Source organism: Aedes aegypti, chromosome 1, assembly GCF_002204515.2.
Source record: "Aedes aegypti strain LVP_AGWG chromosome 1, AaegL5.0 Primary Assembly, whole genome shotgun sequence".
NCBI lineage: Eukaryota > Metazoa > Arthropoda > Insecta > Diptera > Culicidae > Aedes > Aedes aegypti.
Genome location: NC_035107.1, coordinates 118,856,901 through 118,883,660, shown reverse-complemented (window position 1 = coordinate 118,883,660; position 26,760 = coordinate 118,856,901). Strand labels below are relative to the sequence as shown.

Below are 26,760 nucleotides of genomic sequence, written 5' to 3'. Positions count from 1 at the left end.
CTAATATGCTTCATGTACAGCGTCATGCAAAGATTGAACCCACAAGGCCCCTTGGCCTTTCTGTGGGTTTGATGTAAACTTTGATGGTGAAAATCATAGTGTCCGACCATAGAGGACACATTTCAGTGCACACCATTTTGGGTACATAGTGTAATCCATCATAAAAATGAATTGTAGAGGTTTATTTTTGTTCTCATGTGAGTTTTTACTTAAAATAATGTGTTTTTCTATACTGTACAAAAATTAACGGTAAAACTAATATATATTTTGAAATATTACCATAAAACAAAAAGTGTCCGGTCATAGAGGACTTCCCCCTATAGCAACGTTTCAACTCAAATAATGAGAATATCTACTCTTCTTGATTTAGAATTATTTTCACTCAACTTTGTGTGAACCGAAACGAGCGCGTAACATTTCAGCATTGCTGGAAACTAAGCGAGAAGGAAAGAATTTCGAAGAAATGAAAAAGACACTTGCACCTTGGTTTGACCTAACAGTTGATCAAAGTTTATTCTCGTTATCCGGGGCCTACTTGTACGGTTCAAATACACTAAAGGGAAGAAAAATATAGTTTTATTGGTCGACACGATACATTGCTGTCTATAGATATGAAGGACAAAAGAAGTGTAAAATGCTCTTTCTTCTTAGCGAAACATTGAATACTTTATAGACCATTATTCCTACAAATTACCTGCCGAAGAGATTTCCTCCCTTCAATACAATTGGATAAAACTAAAACATTTAAAATCCGCTCACTGTACTTCGATTTTTTTCGGCTGCATGGTATTCTGGTACAGTTTCATAACCATTTCGTGCAACTCCGGATTGGTAGGCGTCGATTGGTGTTCGGTGATCCGCTCATTGCATTCCTGTGGTGGGAAACCACACAACTGGCGGCGGATTTCCAAGTCACGCCTAGCGCTCAGAGCACGGCTGTGTGGACCAGCGGCACAAAGGATAAGATTCCGACGGGCCCGAGCACGCTCTCGCATTGCCACGTGGACCGACGCCACCGGATGAAGGATTTTGTCGATGTCTGCAAGGTTGGCTTCCTGTTCTGAGACTTCGCTGTTTTCATTGGAGTCTTCTTTTTTGACGATAGTTTCTTCAGCTTGCTGTTCTTTCTGTTCATCTTCGTCGAGTTTTTCCTTCTTAATTTTAACTCCATTAAACAGTTGCTCTTCCTCTTCTTTCTTTACTGCAGCTACCTTCTGTTGCTCTGCAGCGGCTTTGAACTCCTCTATTTCCTCACGCAGCTTCTCCTTGGATTCGGTGAGCACACGTTGAGCGTAAGCCTCACCAGCCAACCGAACAGAAATACCTATATCCAAGAGGATGTGATGTGCCTTCCAGCGGTTGCGAGCAGAAACGGGGATGGTTTGTTCCGGTTTGAGTTTGGCACGGGTTTCTTGCGCCAGGCTAGCCCAGTCGACGCCTAGTGCATCGCCCAGACCTGCAATGAGATTTTTCGTTAACCTTCTGTCTGTGCCAAAAAAAGATAGAATAATATATTTTTTCGCTATCTAAAATCCCTATCCTTTTTCTCCTTTTTTGCTCACCGATTTTTAACATAATTAAAAATTTAACTTTTTACAAAACTTGCAGAAATATGATGAAAGTTTTAAAACATATTTCATTTTCCGTGTAACTAACGGAAAAAACGGTCAACCATTTTGCGGTTTGTATCATTTTGCGGTTAGTACCATTTCGCGGTCTATACCATTTCGCAGTGTGGTTTTTCCTATTGTTCCTATTGAAAATTGTTGGCATTATCACTAATAATAAAAATGGAATGGTGTTTGTATGTCACGAAATGGCTTACGAACGGGTCAACGGATTTGAATGATTCTTTCTCAGGGTTGTTCGTCAAGGGTTCCGACGTGTTTGTGTGTATAAAAATCCCAAGATATTCACCGGGAAAGTTGAAAAAACGAGTGCGAACGAAACTGTAATTTTATATGGGACGATCAAAAGCGTTTTTCAACAGCCTACTTGATGGCAAGACGAAGTTTGCCGGGACCACTAGTCACTAATAATATTTTCATTAGTGATGTACCCTTCTTTTAATTACAGGCAGACCTTCAAATTGTAGTTTTAAGATAGATGAAACATCTCGGTCTAAACCGCGAAATGGTACTGACCGCGAATTGACAAGCCGCCAAATAGTACTAACCGCGGAATGTCGTACCGCAAAATGACCAACAGCGAAGCGGATTACCGCAAAATATTATACAATCGAAAAAATGTTTTGAAACAAATCTAATACCATCAGGCTCTACTATGGTAGGCTCATTGTGGAAAATTATACAATGTACACATTTCTGTTTTACACATCATTTTAGGAATAAAACATCTAATTTTTTTTAATACAAAAATGTTTCTAAAGTCCAGTGCTGAAAGAAATTCGCAATATCGACCCCAGAACACAGACAAAGAGTTAATATGCCACCGTGACAAGTTGAATCGTCAAGCTTACCCTTAAATTTATTCTCCTCTTCCAGCTCGCCGTCAGAGATTTCTTCGAAATCGAGATCCATTTCCTTCTGCAGTTCTTTATTAGCAAGTAGTTTGCCAGCTTCTTTTGGATCCTTCACTCCAAACGACGCAGCATTTTCGGAGTTACCGTCTTGACGCTGGGCCGCAGGCTGTACTCCCTCAAGGCCAACGTTTGCTGAAGGGTGACCTGCATTGTGAACAGTGGGATCGCCAATAGGTGCCTTGTTCTCGCCAGTACCGACCGCATCATTCAGTTGGTTTGTGATTTCCTAGATGGGGGGTAGACAAAGTTTTATAAATGATATTCGAATGGAAATGTGATCGTGGCTTAGAAAACTATACATCTACAAGTGAGAAAAACAACAACGAAAGTTATTTGATAATGAAAACGAAACGTGGAGCAGAAAGTACAACGGCAAAAATCAGAGTTCAATATAAAAGTGTGAAAACAAAGGGAATTTAATAAAATACCTCATAAATTTGGAATGAATGTAAAAGACATAAGGTGTGGCCCACTTAGAATTGAAACAAACATGTTTGGTTCTTACAACGACTCTAGTGGTCGAATTTAAAGCTGAACCGTCCGTCGTCCATGTGCCTATAGCAATAATAAAATCACATGATTTTTTTTAGGTAGTTCGAACGCACTTCTGAGAAATTTACATGGAAGAAGAGAGAAGATAAATAATTGCGCACAAAAATTTGAAAAACCCATCTTGGTTAGGAATGAAAATTGCAAAAGTGTTTTCCAAGAAATACTATGCGGCTTGTACTGAATTATTACGAAAAAACTATTTCGACGTATCGCAAGCCACAAAGGAAGCGTCGGGCAGTTACTGTGCACCGTCAGCTGTTGATCAAAGTTAGGACCATTGATTAAATCCAAACATCTCAGACAGTCATTTATCAAAAAAAAGTTCAGTGCTGCACGCAGTACTGTGCTATGAATTCGTCTTCGGATATTGCAGCCTACGACTACGATCATACCATGTCTGCAAACAACCAAATAGTGAACAAAATTAGAGCAATGTGGCCAGATTCCGTACTTTGAAACTGTTTGATCAAGTGTTGACGGAATATAAGGATTTTTTCATGATGCATGATACCCACTTAATTGGCTCCAATTCAGCCCAATTTAGAGATTTTAGGCTATTATGAAGCGGAAGCTAAAAGCGAATGGAAGTATCGCCAAAACATCGACGAACTGTAAACTAAGGGGTGAATTCGTCAAAAATATGCATGAAAATAGTGTGCGCCAATTAATGAACCGTATTCCGGGAAAAGTCCGACAATTCCTTGTTAAAGTGGACAATTTTTTTATTGTTTTTCCTTTGAAGTTTACATGTAATGCAACATTTGAGTTAAAATAGAATTAATTTTTGTTGAATTGTATACACATTTTGCCAATTTGTGTAAGGCCCTAATGCTGACATCAAGCAAACAAAATTGGTGAAGTACTGAATTTTGTCTTCGCATTTTAACACCAACTCTAGATCCATAGAGGGCTATGTCCCAGTTGGGACATAACGCCAGAAAAGAGACTTAGTACGCAGAATGAGGAACCATTTTTAAATTAATATTGTTCTTTGAGCATAGCTTAGATTTCCTTTTACAAACGTTCTTAGGTATACCGATAATGACAAAAATTCTGTTAGTATAGAAAACCGGCAAATTTCTGCATTTTCCACAGCCACTTCTTAAAAAGCGAATGGTTTAGTTAGTGATGGATAGGTGAGACCACTGTACTTAAGCAGGTTCAGTGTTGCTAGTTTTTGTCGAATAAAGTTTGTGTCAGTTCTGGCGGAAATATTAATTACACTACTCGCTCCAATAATAGGCGGAGTTGAGTATATTTTACGCTGTGTAAGTTACACTAGCAGATGTGCAATCGTTGTTAAGATAAAGTCGGAAAAACAGCAGCGGTACAAAGAAATTTTGCGCATGTACCTCGAAAATCCGGATATATCTTATCATCAGCAGAAAGCTGGGAATGGAACATTCTACGGTGTCTCGTGTTTTAAATCGGTACCACAAACGTTTGACCACCGATCGGAAAGGAAAAAGTGGCAAAAATGAATATCCATATAGTATTAAGGATGACGAACGGGTAGTTTAAGCTTTCAAGAGGAATCGCAACAGTTCAGTTCGAGATGTGTCGAAGAAACTGAATCTATCCAAAACTTTCGTGCAAGATGCGAAAACATGTGAAAGACTACATACGTACAAAGTCCAAAAAGGCGCCTAATCGCGATGAATGGCAGAATACAGTAGGTAAAACACGTGCACGGAAGCTCTATACCCAGATGTTGACGAAACCACATTGCCTCGTTATGGATGACGAGACGTAGGTAAAAGCAGACTTCCGGTAGCTTCCTAGTTGTTCATTGCTCATCATAAATTCGATGTCCCCGAGGACGTTAGAAAGCTGAAGATGTTAGTTTGCCAAAAATATATGATTTGGCAAGCAATTTGCAAAGCGGAGCACCCCATTCGTGACAACTGGAACGGTCATTGGGCAGGTGTACCTTAAGGAATGCCTTCAAAAGCACCGGATCTGCGCCCAATAGGGTAACGACTGTTCACATCGTGCTTAATCGACCAGTGCAGACAAAAACCCTTCGGAACAATCAGTTTCTGTCACTTGCAACCGAGCGGCAACACTGATATAATAAAGCTGATCTTCAAAAAGTAATTAAAAAAACTACTAGTTTGGGATCATTTTTGTATATGGTGTAACGTGAAAATTTAAGCTTATTTTTTTTAATTTACCTAATTTGTTATGACTCATTTAGCACTAAACTTTTAATCAAGAGTGTATCTAAGAGTTTCCGGTGTTTTTATTCGATTGTCATGCAGAAAAAAATATAGAGGTAACAAGAAGCGACAAACTAAAACTGCAAAAAAACTTAACAATAATTGCTTCAAAGAACAACTTTTTTTCTAGGCACCGAGAAATTGCTAACAACACAACAACGAAAAAAGCAACAACTCAACTCAAGACAAGAATAGACAACAACTTCAAACGGCTTACTCCGGTGCCGGAACGAAACGACATGCCGACGTCGTCAAGATTCGCGTACAGATCAGGAAGGGGTCCCACGGGACCCCCGATACACCCGTCATAGGATTTGTAGCGAGCTTTAGATAAAAAAGGACGCCTTGGGCCCGATGAGGAGGAGGAAGAGGAGGATTGCTGTTGTTGGTTCGCTAGTTGCAGCTGTTGTGCGGAGGACGTCTGTGAATGGTTTTGAAGCACTTGCGATGGGATCATCATAGAAGACGAGACACTATGCGTCATTGGAGAGGATCCCGACGTTGCGATGGCACAGAACTTGACATTCGATCCCCCAACAGCTAGCTTGGAGAAATCATCTTCCTATTGCGCAAGGTGGGAAGTCAATCCGCGTAGCATGAAGCAGTGATATAAATATCGGAAATCAACAACGAGTTCTAACAAGGGTGGGCAAGAATGGCGATCCTGGGGTTTTTAACCGGACTATTTGTAATTGGATTCTGCTATGGAAAGGTAGTTCACTGATAAAAATCCACACGCTCGATCTGTGTGTTTAAAATTATGGATCGATTCATGAACGTCCATATCGATTTGCTATGATTTTCTTGCAAACTTCGTGAGTGTTACACATTAAATTCCTTTGTTTTGCTTCATGGATTGATTCATCAACCGACAACAGGGATTCCATATTTTTTCCACATAAGTTTCCGAAGCTTTCTCTTCAGATTCGTATGTGTCAACCTATGGACGCATAGATCATCACTCCAACACGGATTCAGTGTGTTTTGCTTACGGTTATCTTGTGTCATAATCATCATGTTCAAGTTGGTCGATTCATTGATATACGCAATGAGATTGTTATGATGAAATCCATGAGCTATGCTATCGATTTCCATGTTCAAAGCTTCTAAATTGTTTGTGATCAACCCATGGGATGCATAGTGAACTGAATTGCGGTTGGACCTCGTGTCGAACGACAGTCATCATCATGCTTCCAAAGAGAAGAAGCAAATTTTAAAACTGAAAGTGTTAGATGAAAATTTGTGAATTTGATTTTTCTTTTATTAGTGACGACCGATCACGAGAATAATTCTACCTTTCTATAAGAAAACATTGATTATAATGTATAGTTTAGTAGAAAACTCGGATTCCACTAACAGGCTGTCAGTTTCGAAAAAATGGAATATGCTTATCCCTGGCTTCCCAAATTATGGATTTGCGGCGCCCCGCTTGTTGCTGGCTCACGGGTTTGAAAAAAAAAATCAAGAGAGCTTGCGACAAGCAGAGGAGCCTCAGATCCATATTTTGGGGAGCAAAAGTTCTTCTACCAAATTTCTTCTTTCAGTCCCATGACATTTATGTTCTATCACACATGACTATCTAAAGCTACTACATTTCGAATTCAATAAGCAAATCAGTTGGTTTTAGGGGTCGTCCATAAATGACGTAGCATTTTAGGGGGGAGGGGGGTCTTCACGAATGTGTGACGATGTGTGACGAGGGGGAGGGAGGGGTCCCAACTAGTGGACGTAGCATTTTGAAAAATGTCGTTAAAAGAGTAGCGCTGAAAAAAAGTTGACATATAGTTTTTTTATCAAACTTTTTTTTTTGTTTGGGTTTAATAGGGTTTTAAAATGATAATTCAAAAAGATTAAATTAATTTATTTATATCCAAATAAATTAAAAGTTTAAAAAATAATTTAAAATCAACACTTTATCGACTTGGTAAACATTGTTTTCCAATTTGTTAAAAAGACATAATACATATTTTTGCAAAACTTTAAATTTAAATGATAATAGTACATAAATCAGTTAGATCAAGTCTTGAAAATGTGTATGAAAAAAAAAAACAAGTCACATGATCATTTTGTCATCCTCTTTTAATGTTTTGGCAACCGTAAAAAATCCGGGAATGGGAAAACTAATTTTGAATGAACACCCTGAAATAATTTGTATAGTAATCGCTAATATTTTCGAAATATTACAATTGAGGAGCTCAAATGCAAAGCGATGTGAGTGACACTTTGATCGGTTTTGAGCTGAGTACACTAAAAATTTCTACTGTTTTCAAGCTTTGCAACGATATATTCAGGGGTGATTTTCCGGTCCAGCAGTTAAATCACATAGTTCATATAAAATTGGCTTGGTGCTTAGACTCCTATATGATTTGTGTGGAATAAAATAAACTGCAAAAATTTCAAAGTCGATTTTGAATTTTGAATTCGGATAATAATGACAAAGATAAAAAAATAAGAAGGGGGGGGGGGGGTGTCTTGATATGCTACGTATTTTACAAGGGGGGGGTATCAGAATTTGTGACTAAATGCTACGTGGGGGGAGGGGGGTGTAAAAAATCAGTGAAAAAATGCTACGTCATTTATGGACGGTCCCTTTCATGATTTAATATTTGGAAATTCATGTTTGTTTCCCATGACAACCTAATGTTGATACACATGTTTTTATACCGTGAAATCAATGATGAAATCCATATGGCTACCACACTCAAATCATGTGGTTTTCCTCATTGCGCAAATCTATAAGTAAAACACACGACCTTGGCGTGTAGATTTTTCTCAGTGAATTTAGAGGAAAAATTCAAAGCCTTTCGGATGATGGGCCAGTTGTGTAGCCAGAAGGGACTTCCAAAGGCGAAAAATTTGTGCATATAAATACTAAAAAACTAAAATCGTATTCAACAAAAAATGTTGATTGTGGTAGTTACAAGGAATATGAATATTAATAGATACATACATACATATTAACCTGGGAGGGAGAAACCGATACGAAATTTATGAACGTCAAGGTGAGCCGAGATTATGCTGCCTCGAACTGTCACTGTGAGCCCAGATCTTGAACAATGGACAAACATGATAAAAGCGCGTAATTGATCAAAGCATATTTCAGCATTTTATGAAATGTGACAAAAAATCGATTGAAAAGCTATTCATGCTTATTCAAAAGTAATGTCACGATAGCACCTTTTATTCTGATTGAATATAAATTGTTCAAATACTCATAATTTTACTTTTTCCAATAAAAACGAAAATTAACTGCATAAAAAACTTTGGCCCTTTTTCCATGTTTGTCCAGAAATATCGAATGTACACAACAAACGAAAACTAGCGATTTTCATCAAGTCTGCCTTGATTGTCGTTGGCAAATTGGAGTTTTCTTGCAGTTTGAAATAACTTTGTGTCATATTTCGTGTGTAGTATCGGTGCCTCCCTCCCAGATATTAACCATACCCGAGTCCTAGCAAAGGTGAAAACTGATTTTTGAGCATATGCCTATACCCATTACAAGAACTAATATAAATGCTGTACAACAGGCCTGCCCAACCTTTTTGGCTCGTTTTCGACATAAATGATTGGGGCGTGCGCAAGAATAGACCAATATGAACAAAATTAGTCTCAAATGAGAGCTTTGTAGTTTATCTGTCTAATCCATGCTGAAAATTTTAAATTTATATTTTAACTACATTTTTTCCACGTCTCATGATCATTCTCGGCAACTAGAAAAACCGAGATTTAGACACCGACACGTTAATGCTTCCCATGAACGATTTGCCCTTTGAAGGAAGCACCACACTAGACAACGGATCAGCATGCAACGTCTGCTTTCCTGACGAAAAGTTTTCCGGACTTAAGCGGGAATCAAACCCACATTCCTTGACACGATGCGGCTAAATGCTTGGTAACACTAATCGCATGGCAACGAAGCTCACAGATTTGTCTTTTTTAACAAGGTTTAAAATGTAAGGTACCGCGGGGTAAGTGGGTAAATGGGGTAAGTGAAAACAATTGATATGTTTTACTGAATATGTGAATTATCGTTTTAAATTCATGCGTAAACCTTTGAGGCCATTCAGAACATTACGATAGGTAAGAGATTTCTGAGATTTTCAGCCATTTTTGCATAATACAGCGAAAAATTGTTAACCTGTCAACTGTTACTCCGTAACAAGTTGGCGGCGTAAAATCTTATTTTAATTTTTTCAGTGGAAAAAGTTGCGGAAAATAATTTCCTGTACCACTTCTTAGTTGTCCTCTGTGACAGTTTCAAACCGCAATAAAAAAAGTTTTAGAATTAATTCGACGTAGACCTAAAGATAACTAAATTTAAACACCGTCAATTTTCTTATCAGGTGGGGCAAGTGAAAAGTTTATCATTAGAGATCGAATTTGAGTATTCCTACTTAAGTAACCATAAGTAAACATGGTTCGCAATTATCATAGAAAAACATAACGTGCTGATAATTCAAAAAACACTATACTCAAGCGTTAAAAGCTATTAGAAATCATGGAACTTCTCTAAAAGATGTTGCCGAACATTACAATATTAATATCTCTACTTCGGGCAGCCAATTAAAAGGAAGACGTTGACTGAAAAGTTGCAATATTGGAGAACACACAGAAATCTCGTGGAATGTCTATGTAAACTAGTTCAAATCATATAAATGGGGTATAGGTCTATCCACATAAAAAAGATTCAAAATACGTTATTGAAGAATTCCGTTTGATTTCTCCCGAAGAGTTACCCGATCAACGTCATATTCGACTTTCTCAAAAACAAATAACGAGCGGTGGAAATTCTACAGAGCAGAAATGCAATTGCTGTCCTATAATGTAAGAACTAACATTGGAAATGTTGCAGTTATAATGTTGTCGAATCATTTCAACTAACATAACTGAACAGAAGAAAATTCAAGTGAAAAGAATAACATTTTCTTTGTTTACATGTTACTTGTGTTATTGTTCATTGGGAAGCCTTAACAAATGTTAAAGCTAATAGAAATCGTGAATATAACTGTTATTGAAATTATTGTTCAAAACGGTAAACTTTTCACTTGCCCCACTTTTAGGGCAAATGAAAAGTAAGGAGACATTTTTCAAAAACTTTTTCTGTATTTTTTTCTTCAATTTTTCATAAAAAATAATTTCAGTATGCTGCTTTTATTTGGTGGGAGTCAAGCTAAAAAATATACACGGCCTCATTTGTTTCAATTTTAAGTCTCTAGAATTTGAAGAATCTCAACTATGCGAATTCCATTACCCACTTGCCCCACGGTACCTTAACAAAGACTAATAAGTGTTCCTTCGATTGCCATAATATTCTGTTAACTAATAAATGATCCTTTGATACTATGACATACGGTTCTCTTTGTTTGAAGCAGTCAGGAGTCAGGACTAGGATTCACTGTGCAGATCCTTACCCCATACTAAATAGGTAAAGTGGCAAAGAGTGTGATGCCAAAAATACCTTATCGAACCGTCAAACCTGGAGCAAAACAAAACTAAACTGTTTGAGTATCGTCAGATCAGCTACACTTACACAAGGAACCAACCAGATGACTGCTTGGGACAGACAGACACCCTCAGTGTATAAGTGCTGGTGATCGACATTAACAAAAAACATGCAAATTAGGCCAATTTTAAGCAAAACATAAATCATACGAATTGCGCGATATGGTAGTGTTCTGTGAGAGTTGCTGCTCTTGAACGCTCCTCTATCGTCTCATACCAAACGAGGGAATGAATATCAGCGCTCCCCGATTGCGATGTACTACGTACCTGAGAGAGACTCGCGAAGAGGAAAAATATCAACGTCATATGCAGCCCAGATTCCCCTCTCACGAAACGTCAAATGCAGCCCACCGTTTTTATGGCTGAAAAAGTGAATAGTATTGTGTTCAAAGTAAATTGTTATTGAAAACCTCAGTCAGCGGAGCAGTTTTTTACCAAAGTTGCTGATAAATCTAAGCAGAAGATTAATTATTTCTAATGTATGTTACATTTGCTGTCATAAAATTTCACTCAAACAGCTATTTATGATTCGATGTGATGCAAACTCAATCATTTTCTGCTGAGAGGTTCATGTGAGGATTTGAACGGCTTGTGCATAATTGGTATAAACACAAAGTGGAATAAGAAAAAAAACTCAGCGATCACAGAAAAAGAAGAACGTCTTCGCGAGTCTCGTCTCAGCTACGTACTATAACTCATTTGCTTAAAATTTGACAAAATCAAATTAAATTCGCGGAATTTGGCAATCCGATTTACACTGCTCACGATTATTAGTCATTATATCCCACATACAATTCAAATGGAAATGACCTTCAATAGGGGGTGAGCGGTCAGCAAATGAATTTTAACTGATTTGTCAGCAGTAAATAAAGTTTATTTATAGCAGCACCTTTGGGTGCCGCTGATAACAAACTTCACTTTTGCTGAGATGTCAACAAACGAACTTTAACTGGGATTTGTACAGCTGAGAACGGTATTCTGATTCAAGTGTGTAACTCTTATGTTGTCTACACGAATGGGATACAATGTTTGACCCTGATTACGCCTCTAGTATTATATTATTGTTGTATAAGAATTTTCATATTCCTTGTAATTACCACTCCTAGCTACACCATTGGTCCCGAAAGGCTTTGGTGTTTTCCATATTTCGACATATTGAATTCAACAAAAATAATCCGGTTGAAAACCCCGGGGTCGCCATCGTGACCTTCCCTCGTAAGATGATGCCCTGGCTTAGAATATGAGGAAAAAATGTGAAATAAAAGTTACTCACCTCTTCTCTTGTTAAAATGTCGTCTGGGTCATCACTGATTTCACTAAGATTATCCTCATCCATGGGTTCCGGAGGGGGAGCCACGGGTTCAGCTGGTTTGTCAATAACAGGAGCAGCAATAACAGCAGCATTAGCGGTCGATCCTTGCTCAGTTACATCAGACGTAATCGGTGCATCAGTAGATACGACACCTTCGGGAAGTCGTGCAGGAGTTGAACTGTCAACAGGACCTGTTGTTGAAGCAGTGGACGTATTTGCAGGAATCGTTTGGTTGGGAACCTCTTCACTTGGTTTAGCAGCGCCAGGGATTAATTCTGGGAACGGAAGGACCGGTTGTTTCAGAGGCGGAAGATCATCATCAAGTGGAGCTGCCGGCAGAGTGACTTGCTGTGCATTGCCTTCGGGAACCAATGGACCTGGTTGAACTGGTCCGGGTGGAATCATTTGGTTAGGCCGTTCAGGCCCTGGTCCTGGAGGAACAAGTGGTTGTAATCCTTGCTGTGGTGGTTGCGACTGTTGCTGTTGATGTGGCGGCGGCTGATGTTGGTGCTGGTGTTGATGATGGGCCACGAGATTCTGTTGCGTGCGATTGATGCTATATTTATTCTGATTACCAAAGCGACCCGGACCCATTCCTACATGTCCTTTGCGACCGTGAAACATTGGTTGGTGGCCTTGGTGCTGCCGTCGAAACATATTGTTATCGTTTCCGACCCTTTCGCCAAGCCTTCCCGCCAACTTATGACGCGGACTGAAATCCATATCCTCTTTAGGTTTTCCATGCCAGTTTGATCCTTGATTCGGTTCAGGATGATTATGTTGCCAACGGCGTCCCCCACCATGATTGTGGGAATGTGCAGGCGGGCCAACAGCTGGATGATCATCGTGTTCCCATGCACGCTCTTTGAACTTCCAGTCTCCACGTTCTTTTTCGTTTACCCAGCCATCGGCTTCCTTCCATCGTGATTCGTCCCAATTTCTGGACGGGCCCTGATAATTATCAGGCTCATGGCTGTGACTGTGCGACGGACCACCATGATCTCTATTCCAGTCTCGACCATGGTCATCACGCCGATCATAGGCTCTTTGCGGTGGTCCACGATCGGGACCACGGTCGGGTCCACGATCAGGTCCTCGTTCTGGTTCACGCTCTCGTTCCCGTTCTCGTTCCCACTCTCTGTCGAGTTCTCGTCGTGGCGGAGGATCGTCCGGGTATTCGTTACGACCGTAGTCATGACCACGGCCTCTGTCGCGCTCATACGCAGGACCGGGACGAGGTTCAGGCTCGCGGTAGTCTCGGTTTTCCCTTGCTGGCGGTGCGGCATGACGATCGTAAGGACTATCACGGCTGCGGGCTCCTCGCACAATAGGAGTGACATATTCTCGATCTCTGGAACGACTGCGGCGATCGTGGTGATCTACGAAGCCTGAAGAGCAAAAAAAAAAAAAACAATTATTAACGAATACTTTTTATATACATTCCGACCGTTTTTTATGACCGTTATTGATAAATGCAACGACTAGCTGTTACAACACAGATCTACAGTAGCGTAGCTAGGGGGGTGCGGTCCGCACCGGGCCCCGAGTTCATAAGGGCCCCCCAATTGTGGTAAGAATATCATTCATTATTATGATATTGATTTCTAGAAAACTCCTTGATCGGCATTGCGTAGGGGCCCCATGATCAATGTCGTTAGTGATTAGAGTTATCTAAATACCTATTCAAAAAATTTTTTTCGATAAATCGGTTTAATTTTGTTATTCAGGCGGATCTACCTAAATGTGAGGGGCCCATAATTGTATCTGGAATTAATTTGGAGGTATGTTACAGGCCATATTCTTAAACTTGCCGATTTTCATTTCAATTATAGTTATAAAAATAAATCAGTTACCATCTTCGGGACAGTGTTTGTCATTTTTTTTCTTCATTCTGCTTAAAGTTAATCTTGTTTTAAAAGAGGTTCCAGAGATACATTCAGAGACTATTATGCGATTTTTTTCACAGGTTCTTCGAGAATTTCTCTTCAGATTCCTTGAAGATTTACTTGAGGTATTTTTCTAGTGATTTATACAAAGATCTCTTCAGGTATACTTCTGGAATTTGCTTCAGAAATGTATCTATTGATTCCACCAAGTGTCTCAAAAATCTTCCAGCGTCGTTTCAAGGAAAGGATAGAGGATGTTTTTCGTAATTTGCTCCAGGAAATTCCAGAAAATGAGCACTACAATGCTTTCCTAGACTATTTTGATTTCCTACAGAGTTTCCTACATGAGTTATCAAAAGAAAAAAAAATTCTACAGTTCTTGAAGAAATTCATTTTGGGATTTTTCCTAAAAGATCAATGGGAATTCTTATTCTAGTTCCTCCAGTTAATCTTTCAGAAATTTCCCTAGGAGCTGCTCCAAAAATTCTTCGTGGGATCACCAGGGGATATATAATCAATATTCTCCCAGGAATTATTCATGAAGCTCCTTCAGAAATTTCTCTACAGATTTCTCCCCAGGCTTTGGAAAATTCAACGTTTATTGACACACGAGCCATACTTTATTCACTCTCATCCGCCCGCATTCACACTACACGAATGACTTCCATCGTTCGAGGAAGATAAAGAATCACAAATTAAAAAAGAAATACACACACCATACTCTGTATGGTGCCGATCAATGATACCACGTGTTAAATTCGCTGCAATCTCCCGTTCTGATAATAAAATCAGAAGCGAATAAGTTTATTTTTTTGTATTATGTTTGCAACCAAAGGGATGATTGATATATCAATATGTTATAATTAAGTTGCTAAGTATTGCATTACAGGAAAACACAAAAGTTGTTATCAATTTAAAGCAAAACTTAAATCTCTCCAATGGCTTAACTGCGTAGTCGTCTGTGGAAGTTGCTGCTCTTGAATGCTCTCTCGTCACGTGCCAATCGAGAGAATGAACATCAACATTCATAGGGCTCATTGATTGCGAAGTACCACGAACTGCTACGGTTCACGAATTATGGGTCTGAATAACGGTTCTCCGAATATGGGTCATTTGGCTTATTTATTTTATTTTATTTTATTTTATTGATGTAGGGGAATGTGGGGCAAGATGGGCACCCCTAGTTTGTGTCGTTTCTACCGATTTTTTTCAAAAAATTATTTGGGGTTCTGATGAATATCATTAAATTGATATGATGGCCATAAATTTCAGCTAAAAAATCAACAGCGCAACGTAAATATTGTCAAAAATACATAGATGTCCAAAAATTTAACTTTTCATATAAGATTTGAACATTTAAAAGTGATATTTTTGTTGCGTAAACAAATTAATTCATACGTTTTTGGCCGTATGGTTATAGAATAATCTTCTGTAGATAATCAGGAGCAAAACTTTTATTAAATTTAAAAAATATTTCATTTGTTTTGATTATATTAATAAATTTACACCCTTGGGGCAAGATGAGCACCATGTTCAAAATTAAGTAAAAGTGTGAAATTATAGAACCACATTTAGCTGTGGGCTTGACTTACGGTATCTTCTTTGCACAAAACATTTTTTTCTAAAAAATGTATAAAAAAACAACAAATTAAATCGTTTTTTAAGTATAATCTTAACAATTTATGAAAAGTTATTTATTTTCTGATAAAAGTTTTTCAAACTAAGCTAGTTGAAGATAAATATTATCAGATATTAAAGATAATATATTGAGATATTGCAAGCATTGAAAAAAAATAGTTTTCTCTAGTAAATTGCATCTTTTTATGGGGGTGCCCATCTTGCCCCGCAGTTTTTTTGACCGATGATAAAAAAGCCATTTTTTAACGTGTTATTTGGAAAACTATTTATCACTTTTTAAAACTTTTAATGGTTGTAGGTCAAAGTAATAATGTAAAAGCTAAGGATGGTTACCAATTTTTACCAAAATAAGAACGTTTAAGTAGGCGTAAATCGCGCTTATCCTTAGGGTGCTCATCTTGCCCCGCCTGACCCTACAAGGGGGTCAGGGGCCAAGTCTCCAGCATAAGTTTGAAAACTCACACCGTCCATAACACTGTTCGACAAAAAAATTTTTTTGGCTGGATCAGGGACGCGGTTATATGGGTCTTGAAGTGCAAAAAAAGTGTAGAAAGAGGCCGTTTTCAAATGATTTGCAGCACCCCTGGATTAGTTTTTGACAAAGTTTGAAAATTTTGCATTTTTCATCAAAAAAAGCGTAATAAGCAAAATATCAATATATTTTCAAATTCAATTATTCAACCATTGAATTAGTCAAATCAATATTTTTAGCCCTAGATCGCTTCAGGGAAACGTGCACCATTTCAGAAGAATATTGGCATCATTTTTATATATGAATTTGGAATGTTAACGATCATTAAACAAGCATATGAGGATGTGCACCATATAAATACGACTTATTTTTCAATTCCACACATCTGGTTCATTATATATTAATTATTATAAGTTCAAGAAGACGCTTGATTAGGATTTAATTTTTTGCTCCATTTTATAAAGCAATGAGCAATGCAATCCAGTAACATTTGATTTCAACAAGGATACGAATATGGAAAATTGATGTGTCTGTTATGTTTATATGGGCTGGTTGGTCTAATAAACTCTTGGCAGTAATACAAAATTAGGTTGGACACTGACATGTAAGTGGTCTTTCATGAGCTAGTCGGTTTATCAGGAGCCGATGGCGAAGTCCGTGAAAAATGTCATAATAATGTTATTTGCGATTTCCAAAGATTTTTAAAGGTACTCATTAAGTATAGATTACTTATCGTGAGGTCCATTTGTCATCAGAATATCCCTAGAAATTACAGACTAACGTAAAATAGCAACCAATAATTCAGTAATCAACAATTCCATATTTTTTGTGACATCATTTGACATCATTTGACAGCCACTCAGGCAGGCATGAGATCTTTTTGATTCAGTTTGCGCACAATACTAATCATTTGTGAAAACTGATTAAGTGGTAACATGCCTACTTCTTACTTGTAAGATGATACAATTTCTGGTTAAACCATTTCCGATTTTTTTGTTGGTTCTACATTTTACTTATTTTTCAGCAATTTTAATCAAACTTTCAAATGGAGCGTTAGTTTCTTGTTCAATGAGATGTTTTCTTCAAATGGGTTTAGATGTAAGCATATTGGAAACATAAAGAAGTCGACCATTAAGGTTAATTTTAAACTCGTCTCCCGTATAAGGAAAACGTGTCCATTTATGAGCCCTCATTCCCATATCCTCGAAACGAGTAAAAATGCTTTTCAATTAAGTGAAGAAACAATTTATCCATACATTTGTGATAAACAATTTTGCGAAACTTCACGTAATTTCTATTTTTCTTTCTTTTAACAAGAAGACATAGAAAAACAAGTGTTTTACTCATTTTGAATATATCGCAATTATTTGTGAAATTCATTCCAAATCTCAAAACTGAAAGTTTGATTAAAATTGCCAAAAAACATGTGAAATTTAGAACCGAAAAATAAAAAAATATCGGAAATGGTTTAACCAGAAATTGTTTCATCTTACAAGTAAGAAGCAGGCATGTTACCACTAAATCAATTTTCACAAATGATTAGTATTGTGCGCAAACTGAATCAAAAAGAGCTCATGCTTGCCTGAGCGGCTTTCGCAAAAAATGTGATAATGATAATTACTAAATTATTTGTTGCTTTTTTATGTTATTCTGTAATTTTCCTAGAGATATTCCGAGGAAAATGAATGTCACGATAAGTAAACAATTATTAATGAGTACCTATCGAAATATTTAGAAATTGCAAAAAACAATGTTATCACATTTTTTTACAGACATCGTCTCCTGATAAACCGACTAGCGCATGTAAGACCACTTACATGTCAGTGTCCAATCTATATATATTTTGTATTTTTGCTGAGAGTTTATTATACCAACCAGCCCATATATTACATACATTACATCACATCACAGACACATCAATTTTCCGTAGTCGTATCCTTGTTGAACTCAAATGTTACTGGATTGCATTGCTCATTGCTTTATAAAATGGAGCAAAGAAATAAATCATAATCAAGCGTCTTCTTGAACCTATAATAATTATTATAAAATGAACCAGATGTGTGGAATAGAAAAATAAGTAGTATTTATATGGTGCACATCCTCGTTTGCTTGTTTAATGATCGTTAACATTCCAAATTCATATATAAAAATGATGCCAATATTCTTCTGAAATGGTGCACGTTTCCCTGAAGCGATCTAGGGCTAAAAAATATTGATTTGACTAATTCAATGGTTGAATAATTGAATTTGAAAATATATTGATATTTTGCTTATTACGCTTTTTTTGATGAAAAATGCAAAATTTTCAAACTTTGTCAAAAACTAATCCAGGGGTGCTGCAAATCATTTGAAAACGGCCTCTTTCTACACCTTTCTTGCACTTCAAGACCCATATAACCGCGTCCCTGATCCAGCCAAAAAATTTTTTTTGTCGAACAGTGTAATACACCGAGGGGGTTTTGGAGTTTGGGAAGTAGGCAACGCAACATCTTTGACCAGAAGGTTCTTTAAGTTTTGCTTCTACTCTTGACTTCCAATACACGTATGAATGATGCAAGGCCAAAAGAACATGAATCAGCCATACATATAGCGGTAGTGAAGTGTTTTGCCTAAGGACATGGAAAAGGAGGGATTTTGTGTGGTGTTTTGTAAATAGCTCTGTGGAACAAGTTTGTTATTAGTTAAAAATTTAGTTGATCTGATTCACCTTGCAATCAATAATAAAAATATTTACGGAAACATAATACTTATCTTGTCTCGGCCAATACGCTGCCATGTCTTTCCTCTCGGATGATTTTTTCCTCGTTGTAATGGCGGGTTAGATATGAAAACAAGGATAAAGAGAGAAGAAATGTTAGTGATTATTACATGCTTTATTGCTGTATTGACCTAAAATGAAATCATACAAAATTCGCTCTTTGGATTCCCATGATAACAATCCCCATGCAGCTTCCGAGAAACTCCATGGCAATGATCACTGTACGCCATGTGCGGCATTCAGGACATCTCAACACTACTGATGACGAACAACAAAAAGTGAATCCAAAAGAGTGAAAACCTTAATGTTTCAATGTAGGGCAATCCAGCTTTATTACATGTGAGAAGTTTTTAGTGATATTCTCACAACGGCCATTCAGAATGGTTCGACGGATGTAGATAAAAGATCATTATGATTAAATTAACGCGATGACATGTTAGTAAGCTCAAAACGATTATCGTATTTGCAACTGTTAATTTAAATAGTTAAGCTAAGGGTCGGTTATTGTATATAACTTTATAGATAAGCAGAAAAATAGCACGAACGCGAAGTAATGACCTTCCATCCCATCTTCAAGTGCTCCCCACAAGCACAACACATCATTCTGGCACTTTAGAACGTCCATGTTGTAACTTGTTCACACAAGAAATCTGCCTCGACCGAGTTGGCAGAATGCGCCCATACCCCTTTATGAACCAAAGGACAGGGTAATATGGGTCATTTGGCTTATTCGGATCAAAATCCAAACTCTGTTTCTCCCACATTTCATGCAAAATTACTCCTGAAGTTCTTCCAAGCATTTTTTTTGTGAATCTTTTCAAATAAAATCTTCATTGCTCCTTCACAAGTTCACACCACAGCTAATTCTACAGTAAACACTCTAGTAATTTCAATCATCTTAGCAATTAAATTACGAAATCCTTCGAGACTTCCTCAAGAGCCCGAGAATTCTTTCAGAGAACTTTGTGGGAGTTCATCAAGGGTTACTTTCAAACTAACTCGAATTTCATCAGATGTTACTTTGAGATTTCCTGCTAAAATAACTCCAGGATTTTGAAAAAAATCATCAATAATGTCTGAAAAAAAAACATTGATCTTTTTCAGGAGATATTCCTGAGAAAATGACTGGGAATATTCTTTGAAGAAATCTTTGTGAAATTTCTCTATAATTTCTAGAATCATTCCTGAAGGAATCTTAATAACAATCACTGGAGTAATTTTTGTAGAAATTCTCTGATTGAAATTTGAACGATAATTTTGAACGAAATTTTATAAAATCCCTGACGAAAATAATAATTGAAATCTCATCTCAATCTCAATCTGAAAATGATGTAAAAATCATTGGATACATTTATGATCCATTCATATCATACATGAGCACTAATGACTTTCTTGAATTTTTTTTTTTTTTGAAAGAATCTTTCAAGGAATTCATTATTATCTCTGAGGCAACTTCTATGGTTATCCATAGAAAAATTCTACGTTGAATTTTTGAAGGTCTAAAACGAAAGCTATTTGTGCAGTGTTTATTTCAACAGTCGGTTTCACATAAGCGTCTTACATTTCGACGGCGTTCACCTTTATTTTGAGGGCCCCTAAATCAAACTCCGCACTGGGCCCCAAAAACTTTAGCTACGCCACTGCAGATCCAATATATTCGGCAAAGTTGAAAAATGGTTTGAGAACTATCCGAAATGGCCATTCATATTTGTTGGTTTGAATGGAACAGTGTTGACATTTGACGACAGGAATATGGAGCATTTATGGCAGCTTTAGACGATTTTTAAGTTCGTCAACCACTCACCGAAACATCATGTCTTTTAAGTTTGATACCTTGTGAAGATTATTTATATGAACGGTCGTGATTTCGAATTTCAATCGAAAGTGGTCGTAAAACGTCTGGAAAGGCTGAAATATATCTGTCGAACTTACCTCTATCCACGGCCCCACGATCAAACGACCGTTCGCGGGGAATACGATCGCGGCTTCGTGGCGAATTCGGCGTACGACTGCGATCATGATCAATTTTACCAGGCGACCTGGCGGCGGCCAAGGCTCGAGCGCGTTCCGCAGGACGAGGCAACAGCCGCTCAACCGGCCGATGGCGATCCGGTTTCTCCAGGCCTCCATCAACGACGGGGTTTTCCCGTTCACGACGAGGCGCTACTCGATCTTTAGCGGCCGCTAAACGTTCTCGCTCACGTTGGCGCTCCTGACAACGGGCCAGTGCTTCTTCGCGCTCTTTATTTCTGGCAAGTTCCCGTTCTTGTCTCTCGCGGCGCTCACGATCCTTCAGTGTTTCATGCCTTCGACGATCGTCCAGACGTTCGGGGGATCGCTCTGGACGTCTCATTGGGACGGCTGGCGGTTCTCGGTATCGTGATCCTTCGGGAGATTTCTTCTTCTCCCTTCCACGAACAGTCACCGTTACTGCTGCTGGCGACAGTCGTGATCGGGGTGAACGAGATCGAATGTGTGCTCTCGGCGATCGACTTTTAACGTGTTCTCGTTCGCGCTCACGCTCGCGTAGGCGCAGGCGTTCTTTCTCTCTTTCGCGCTCCTTTTCGCGGAGGGCCATTTCACGTTCCTTCTCACGAACACGTTCACGGGCATCGACAACTACTGCATGCTTATCTTTCTTCAATGCCACTACTTTTTTCACGGTATATTTCGTTGGCGTCTTTCCACTAGGAGACACTTCTCGAGCAACCTTTCTTATGTGACTTGTAGTTCCACCAGGACTTGTTACCTTCTTAACACGAATCTTGGTTAGATGCCCACCAATTTTCTTAGTAACAATCCGTTTAGTTCCATCAGCAGAGAGCTTTTTGGTGTGCTTTTTGACAATCTTTTTGCCACCGCCTCCATCCGAACTAGAGCTAGAGTCGCGCCTTTGTCGGACCGTTCGTTTCTTCACACGTCTTGAGTCCCGGCTGGAACTGCTGGAGCTAGAACTCGAATCCGAATCGGATGAATCAGATCCGCTGCTACTTGAACTGTCCGAACTAGAAGATGACCTTCGGGGTGCCGGTACCTTACGGATCTTCTTCACCACCAGAGTCTCCTTGCCGGATTTCTGTTTCATCATCGACGATGATGAATGATGATGATGGTGGTGATGACTGCTTCCACCTCCACTGGCGTCCATCTCTAGTTTCAGCTCGTGCTGTAGTTCTTTACGTTTGCGCTCTAGAATGTCCTGATCAGCATTCTCCAGACTGGATTGATCCCAGCCTCCACCTCCACTGCCACCGCCGCCGCCTCCACGCGATGGTTCCGAACTGCTACCGACACCTGGTCCTGAGCGTTCAATGACTGAGGAACTGTTGTGTCCACCACCTCCACCACCACCACTTCCGCCACTGGATTTGGCTTCGCTCCTGCTGGAAACGGGTGCAACGTTGGCTGGACCAGTGGCTCCAATAGTTTCGCCTCTGCTGACGATGACCTTGCCTAGTTTGGCAGCGAGTTGCTGCTCGATGAGCCTGGCGTGTGCCGAAACGCTCTCCGGCACGACCACTAACTTGGGAGGGGGAACCGGTTTGGGTTCGTCGCAGCTAACAATTCGCTTGACTATTTCTTCCTTGTTGACAGCCTGAGGGGAAACAAAGAGAACGTACAAAACGCGTTAGAAATCTTGAACACATCCCAATTTTTAAATCTTCCCTCCATAGTAGAACTTTTGTATAGATTTCAAGATATATTGTGAATTGATCCTGTTTTTAGGGATAACGTTAGAAATTAGATTCGACCATGACATTCGGAATTCCTCCATAGATTCTGTCACAAGTTTATCAAAAAAGTTCTCTCGAAACTCATGAGGTGATTCTTCCAATGAATTCCCCAGGATTTCTTCCAAGATTTTGTTTTAGGACAGCTTCAAGGATTCAACCAATTATTTCACCAGAAATTTCTCAGGATTTTCTTCCAATTTTCGTTCAGGATTGCTTAAGACTTCAATTCAATTCAAGGAATATCTCAAAGTCATTATTATGGGAGTTTTTCAGAACTTGATGAAAAATCCAAACACACAAAATTGTGAGCTAGTTATAAAGGAAATCTTATAAAAGCTTCTGCAAAGATCTCTGAAATAACTCCTGGACTCCTGAGAATTTGTGGTAATTTTTTATAATTATAGAAAAAATGAATCGAATCCCTGGATATTATCCAGCAGGATTTGCTGAATAAATTCCTTGAAAACTATAGAACAAGATCGATGAAGGAATTTGTAAAGGAATGATCAAAAAAATTACTGGGTTTATTGCAGTTATTTGCGGACGTTAAACCTTGAATAACCTTTGAAGAATTTGTAAGGATTTTACTTGAGAAGTAACTCTAGAAATGTTTGGGAAAATCAATGAAATTCTTGAAAGACGCATAGAGAAATTTCTGAGAAATCTTCATGGAGAATTTCATGGTTGAATTTATTGAAGACTTCCTGGAACAGATATTTAAGCTCAGGAGGAATTTATAGAGCAAGGGATAATTTCTGGAGTGATCCCTGAAGAAGTCTTTGAAAATATTCTCTCATAAATCTCTGGAGAAACCGCTTGGGGCGTCTGTACCAGTGATAGAGGTCTATTAACTTATATTTCAATATAGTCTATTCATTTACTTACCCAAATAAAATCCCTGATATTCCTAAGTTTTCCAAGTTTAAAAAAATAAATTCAGATTTAAGAAATTTTCCAGAATACCTACTGAACATTTAAAAAAAATGCGATTTTGGTTTAATCTCTACGAAAACCAAGAATGCTATTCGAACATACAAAAAAAAATAGCCTTCCTCTAAAAATAGGATTTAGATTTGTGAACATCAGCGACGTTCCCAGAATTTTTTTGGTATTTTTTATAGATGATATCTTGGGGAAAGGGGTCCAGATAGCCCTAGCGGTAAACGCGCAGCTATTCAGCATGACCAAGCTGAGGGTCGTGGGTTCGAATCCCACCGGTCGAGGATCTTTTCGGGTTGGAAATTTTCTCGACTTCCCAGGGCATAGAGTATCTTCGTACCTGCCACACGATATACGCATGCAAAAATGGTCATTGGCATAGTAAGCTCTCAGTTAATAACTGTGGAAGTGCTCTAAGCTGAGAAGCAGGCTCTGTCCCAGTGGGGACGTAACGCCAGAAAGAAGATGATCTTGGGGGAATAGTGTCTGGCCATCTTGGAAATGAGAACTTTAAAGACCTCTTTTTAAAAAAAATGTACACGACATCTCATTTGAACAGACATTTCTTGAAAAATATTCAAAAGACTTTTTTTGAGTTCCAAGTGACATTACGTTAAGTATAATTGCTTGTTGTGCTGTGATTTCTATCACATATTACTCCGAAGATCAGGAGTTTTAATTGTGATGTTTCACGCACTTCCTGGGAAATTCTGCCAAGAATTTCGTTTAAGACACTTTCATTAATTCAATCAAGGATATTTTTTCATAAATGTTTTTTGTTTTTTTTTTTTGTAGAAATTCCTGATGAACTCTTGCGATAATAATATTAGGAAGTACCTATCTGAGGAGTCTTGGAGGTCGATGAATGAATTGCTAAAATAATTATTCTAAAAATATGATCAATGGAAGCCCTGGATAGAATCCTGGAAAATTACTTGGAGGCTTTCCTTGAAAAACATTGAACAGACATTCTGAAAAAAAAAAAAAACTTGTGTAAAAATGATCGAAATAATTGCTGTAGTATTTGCTGATGTGAAGCCTCAAATAATGCTTTGAAGAATACATGGAGATATAATTAAAAAAAAAAAATACTCGAGAATTATTTGAAAAGACTGAAAGAGTAGTTCGCGAATGAATGTTGAAGAAATTTCTGGAGGAATTTAATGATGAATCATTGGTTGAATTGATTAATGAACTCCTTAAAGATTTTTTAATAGATTTCTTGGAATAATCCCTGGAGAAAATCTGGAACTATTTCTGTAGTAAAATTCTAATAAACTGTTGTAGATTTTATATGAAGTACATCTGTTGAAATTGTTAAAAGATCTACTAAAGTAATTACTGGGAAAATCGGTGGAAAAACCTCTGAAGAAAATCGTTGAATAAAATTTTGGAAAATTTTCAAAGTAATTATTGTGGATATCTCTGATTAGGTATTTCTGACTTTAGAAACCACGTTTTGTTAGAAAATAGGCTTAAGAGACCTTCTATTAAAAATGAACTAATAAGATACTTGTCACCAACTCTGAAATATGCAAATTGGTGCCAGAATTCTTCATAAACGTAAATGTTCTTAAATTCACGATTTCACTTAAATTAAATGATTTGCTATTACGTTTCATCGCATTGTCAAACGATAAGATATACTAACGAGTATGTATAGCTAAATCCCTCCGGGTAGTTAAAATGACCCAATCCGCCCTCCATTTCCCAACAAGAAGCCGTTTCCACTTACCGAGTCCTGTTCCTGGTGTGGCTTTACGGGTCCGCTTCCGCCAGTGAGCGACGTTGGGTATTTCTTGGTGCCGAGCCGCTGGAACACGCTGGGCCGGTCTTTCGGGAGAACTTTCTTATTCGGGTTAAGCTCGAGTGTAATTTTACGCTTTACAGGTGTAGACATCTTATTTTCGACACCCGCCGCAATGGATCGCACATATTTCGCACTTCTCTCACAGGGGGATAAAGTGGAAAAAGGAAACCAAAAATTACGGGGGAATTGTTCCGGTCTGCAAACGACACTGTTGAACCTCACGCACTGGGATCCCCGGGGAGTTGTTTTGCGATGCTTAACACAGGATTTTTTCACCAGATAACCACCGATTTTACGAAATTTTCAGACAACAAACTTTTCTGGATGCCGATCGATGCCTGCTACCGTAAAATTTTCGTTTTGACGTTTTCGATGACAGGGTTGCACTTATTCGGTGAAGAAAAAATGTCAATGTTTCGTTAAGATTTTTGCACACTGAGATAAATCTGCATTTAAAAGGCCAAAATTTAATGATGATGGATCGCTTTATATACTGAACAGAGCTGCCAGATGATTTGATAGAAAACCAGTATCTACCAGGTTAGAAAATCTGTGTCCCATACAAAAAAATCTGTGTCCATACAAAAATTGTTGAAAGAAAATCTGTGTTCCATACAAATTGAATCTGTGTCAGAATAACAAACTCTGTGTAATACAGGAAGATCTGTTAATGTGGCAGCCCTGACACTGAAACAAGCGTTGAAGTAATGACAACTAGTGATCCTTTATAGAGAGATAAGCGGAAGTAAAATGGAATGATTTGGCAACAGACCAGCAGTGCTGATTTTCCTGATTTTGCCCGGCGTCGAGAATAATATTGTAACACGGACATGACTTCCTCATTTCTAAAACGTGTATTTTGTTTCGTTATAGATCTTTGAGCTACATATCCAAACTAATAAAAAGGCGAAAAAATCAACAACTAAAAATCGCATTGACAAAAATTTAAAAAGAAAAATATTTTATTACTTTGCTTCATGCCAAATTACTTTTACCGAAATAATTTCAAGCGGATTACATTACTCCTCAAGAAAAGTTCAAAACAAACATAACGCATGTTCGTTTGGATCACACAGCTCTCGCTGCTCGATTGGCTCACACTTGGACAGAAATGTCAGCGTCCGCGAATCTCTCTTATAAAGGATTATTAAATGACAACCATGAACAAGTTCTGAAATTTACTATTCCAATCACGATTGAACTATCAAGAACGCTTTTTATTTGCGTTTTGGTCCCTCTCTATCCAACCGCATCGATAGCCGAGCGGTAAGCGTTCGCGCATGACAATCGCAAGATCCTCAGTTCGATTCTGGCTTGCTGCAAGTTTTTAACCATGATATGGAATGGAATGATTTGGCAACAGACCAGCAGTGCTGATTTTCCTGATTTTGCCCGG

The 26,760-nt window shown here is 38.3% G+C and overlaps 1 protein-coding gene across 2 annotated transcripts; it reads right to left on the bottom strand.

Annotated features, from left to right (window-relative positions):
- Positions 1-483: 483 nt before the first annotated feature.
- Positions 484-25,742, bottom strand: LOC5565271 (zinc finger CCCH domain-containing protein 13). 2 transcript variants are annotated; one of them, XM_021846065.1, is made up of 6 exons: positions 25,290-25,742; positions 20,814-22,476; positions 12,089-13,515; positions 5,531-5,875; positions 2,480-2,768; positions 484-1,456 (listed from the first exon to the last, which is right to left on the bottom strand). In XM_021846065.1, exons 1-6 carry the CDS (start codon positions 25,452-25,454, stop codon positions 756-758), a joined length of 4,590 nt encoding a protein of 1,529 aa, XP_021701757.1. In that variant the 5' UTR covers positions 25,455-25,742; the 3' UTR covers positions 484-755. The 2 variants fall into 2 exon arrangements, with proteins under 2 accessions (XP_021701757.1, XP_001649596.2); XM_001649546.2 differs by lacking the exon at positions 5,531-5,875.
- Between the last annotated feature and the right edge of the window lie 1,018 nt (positions 25,743-26,760).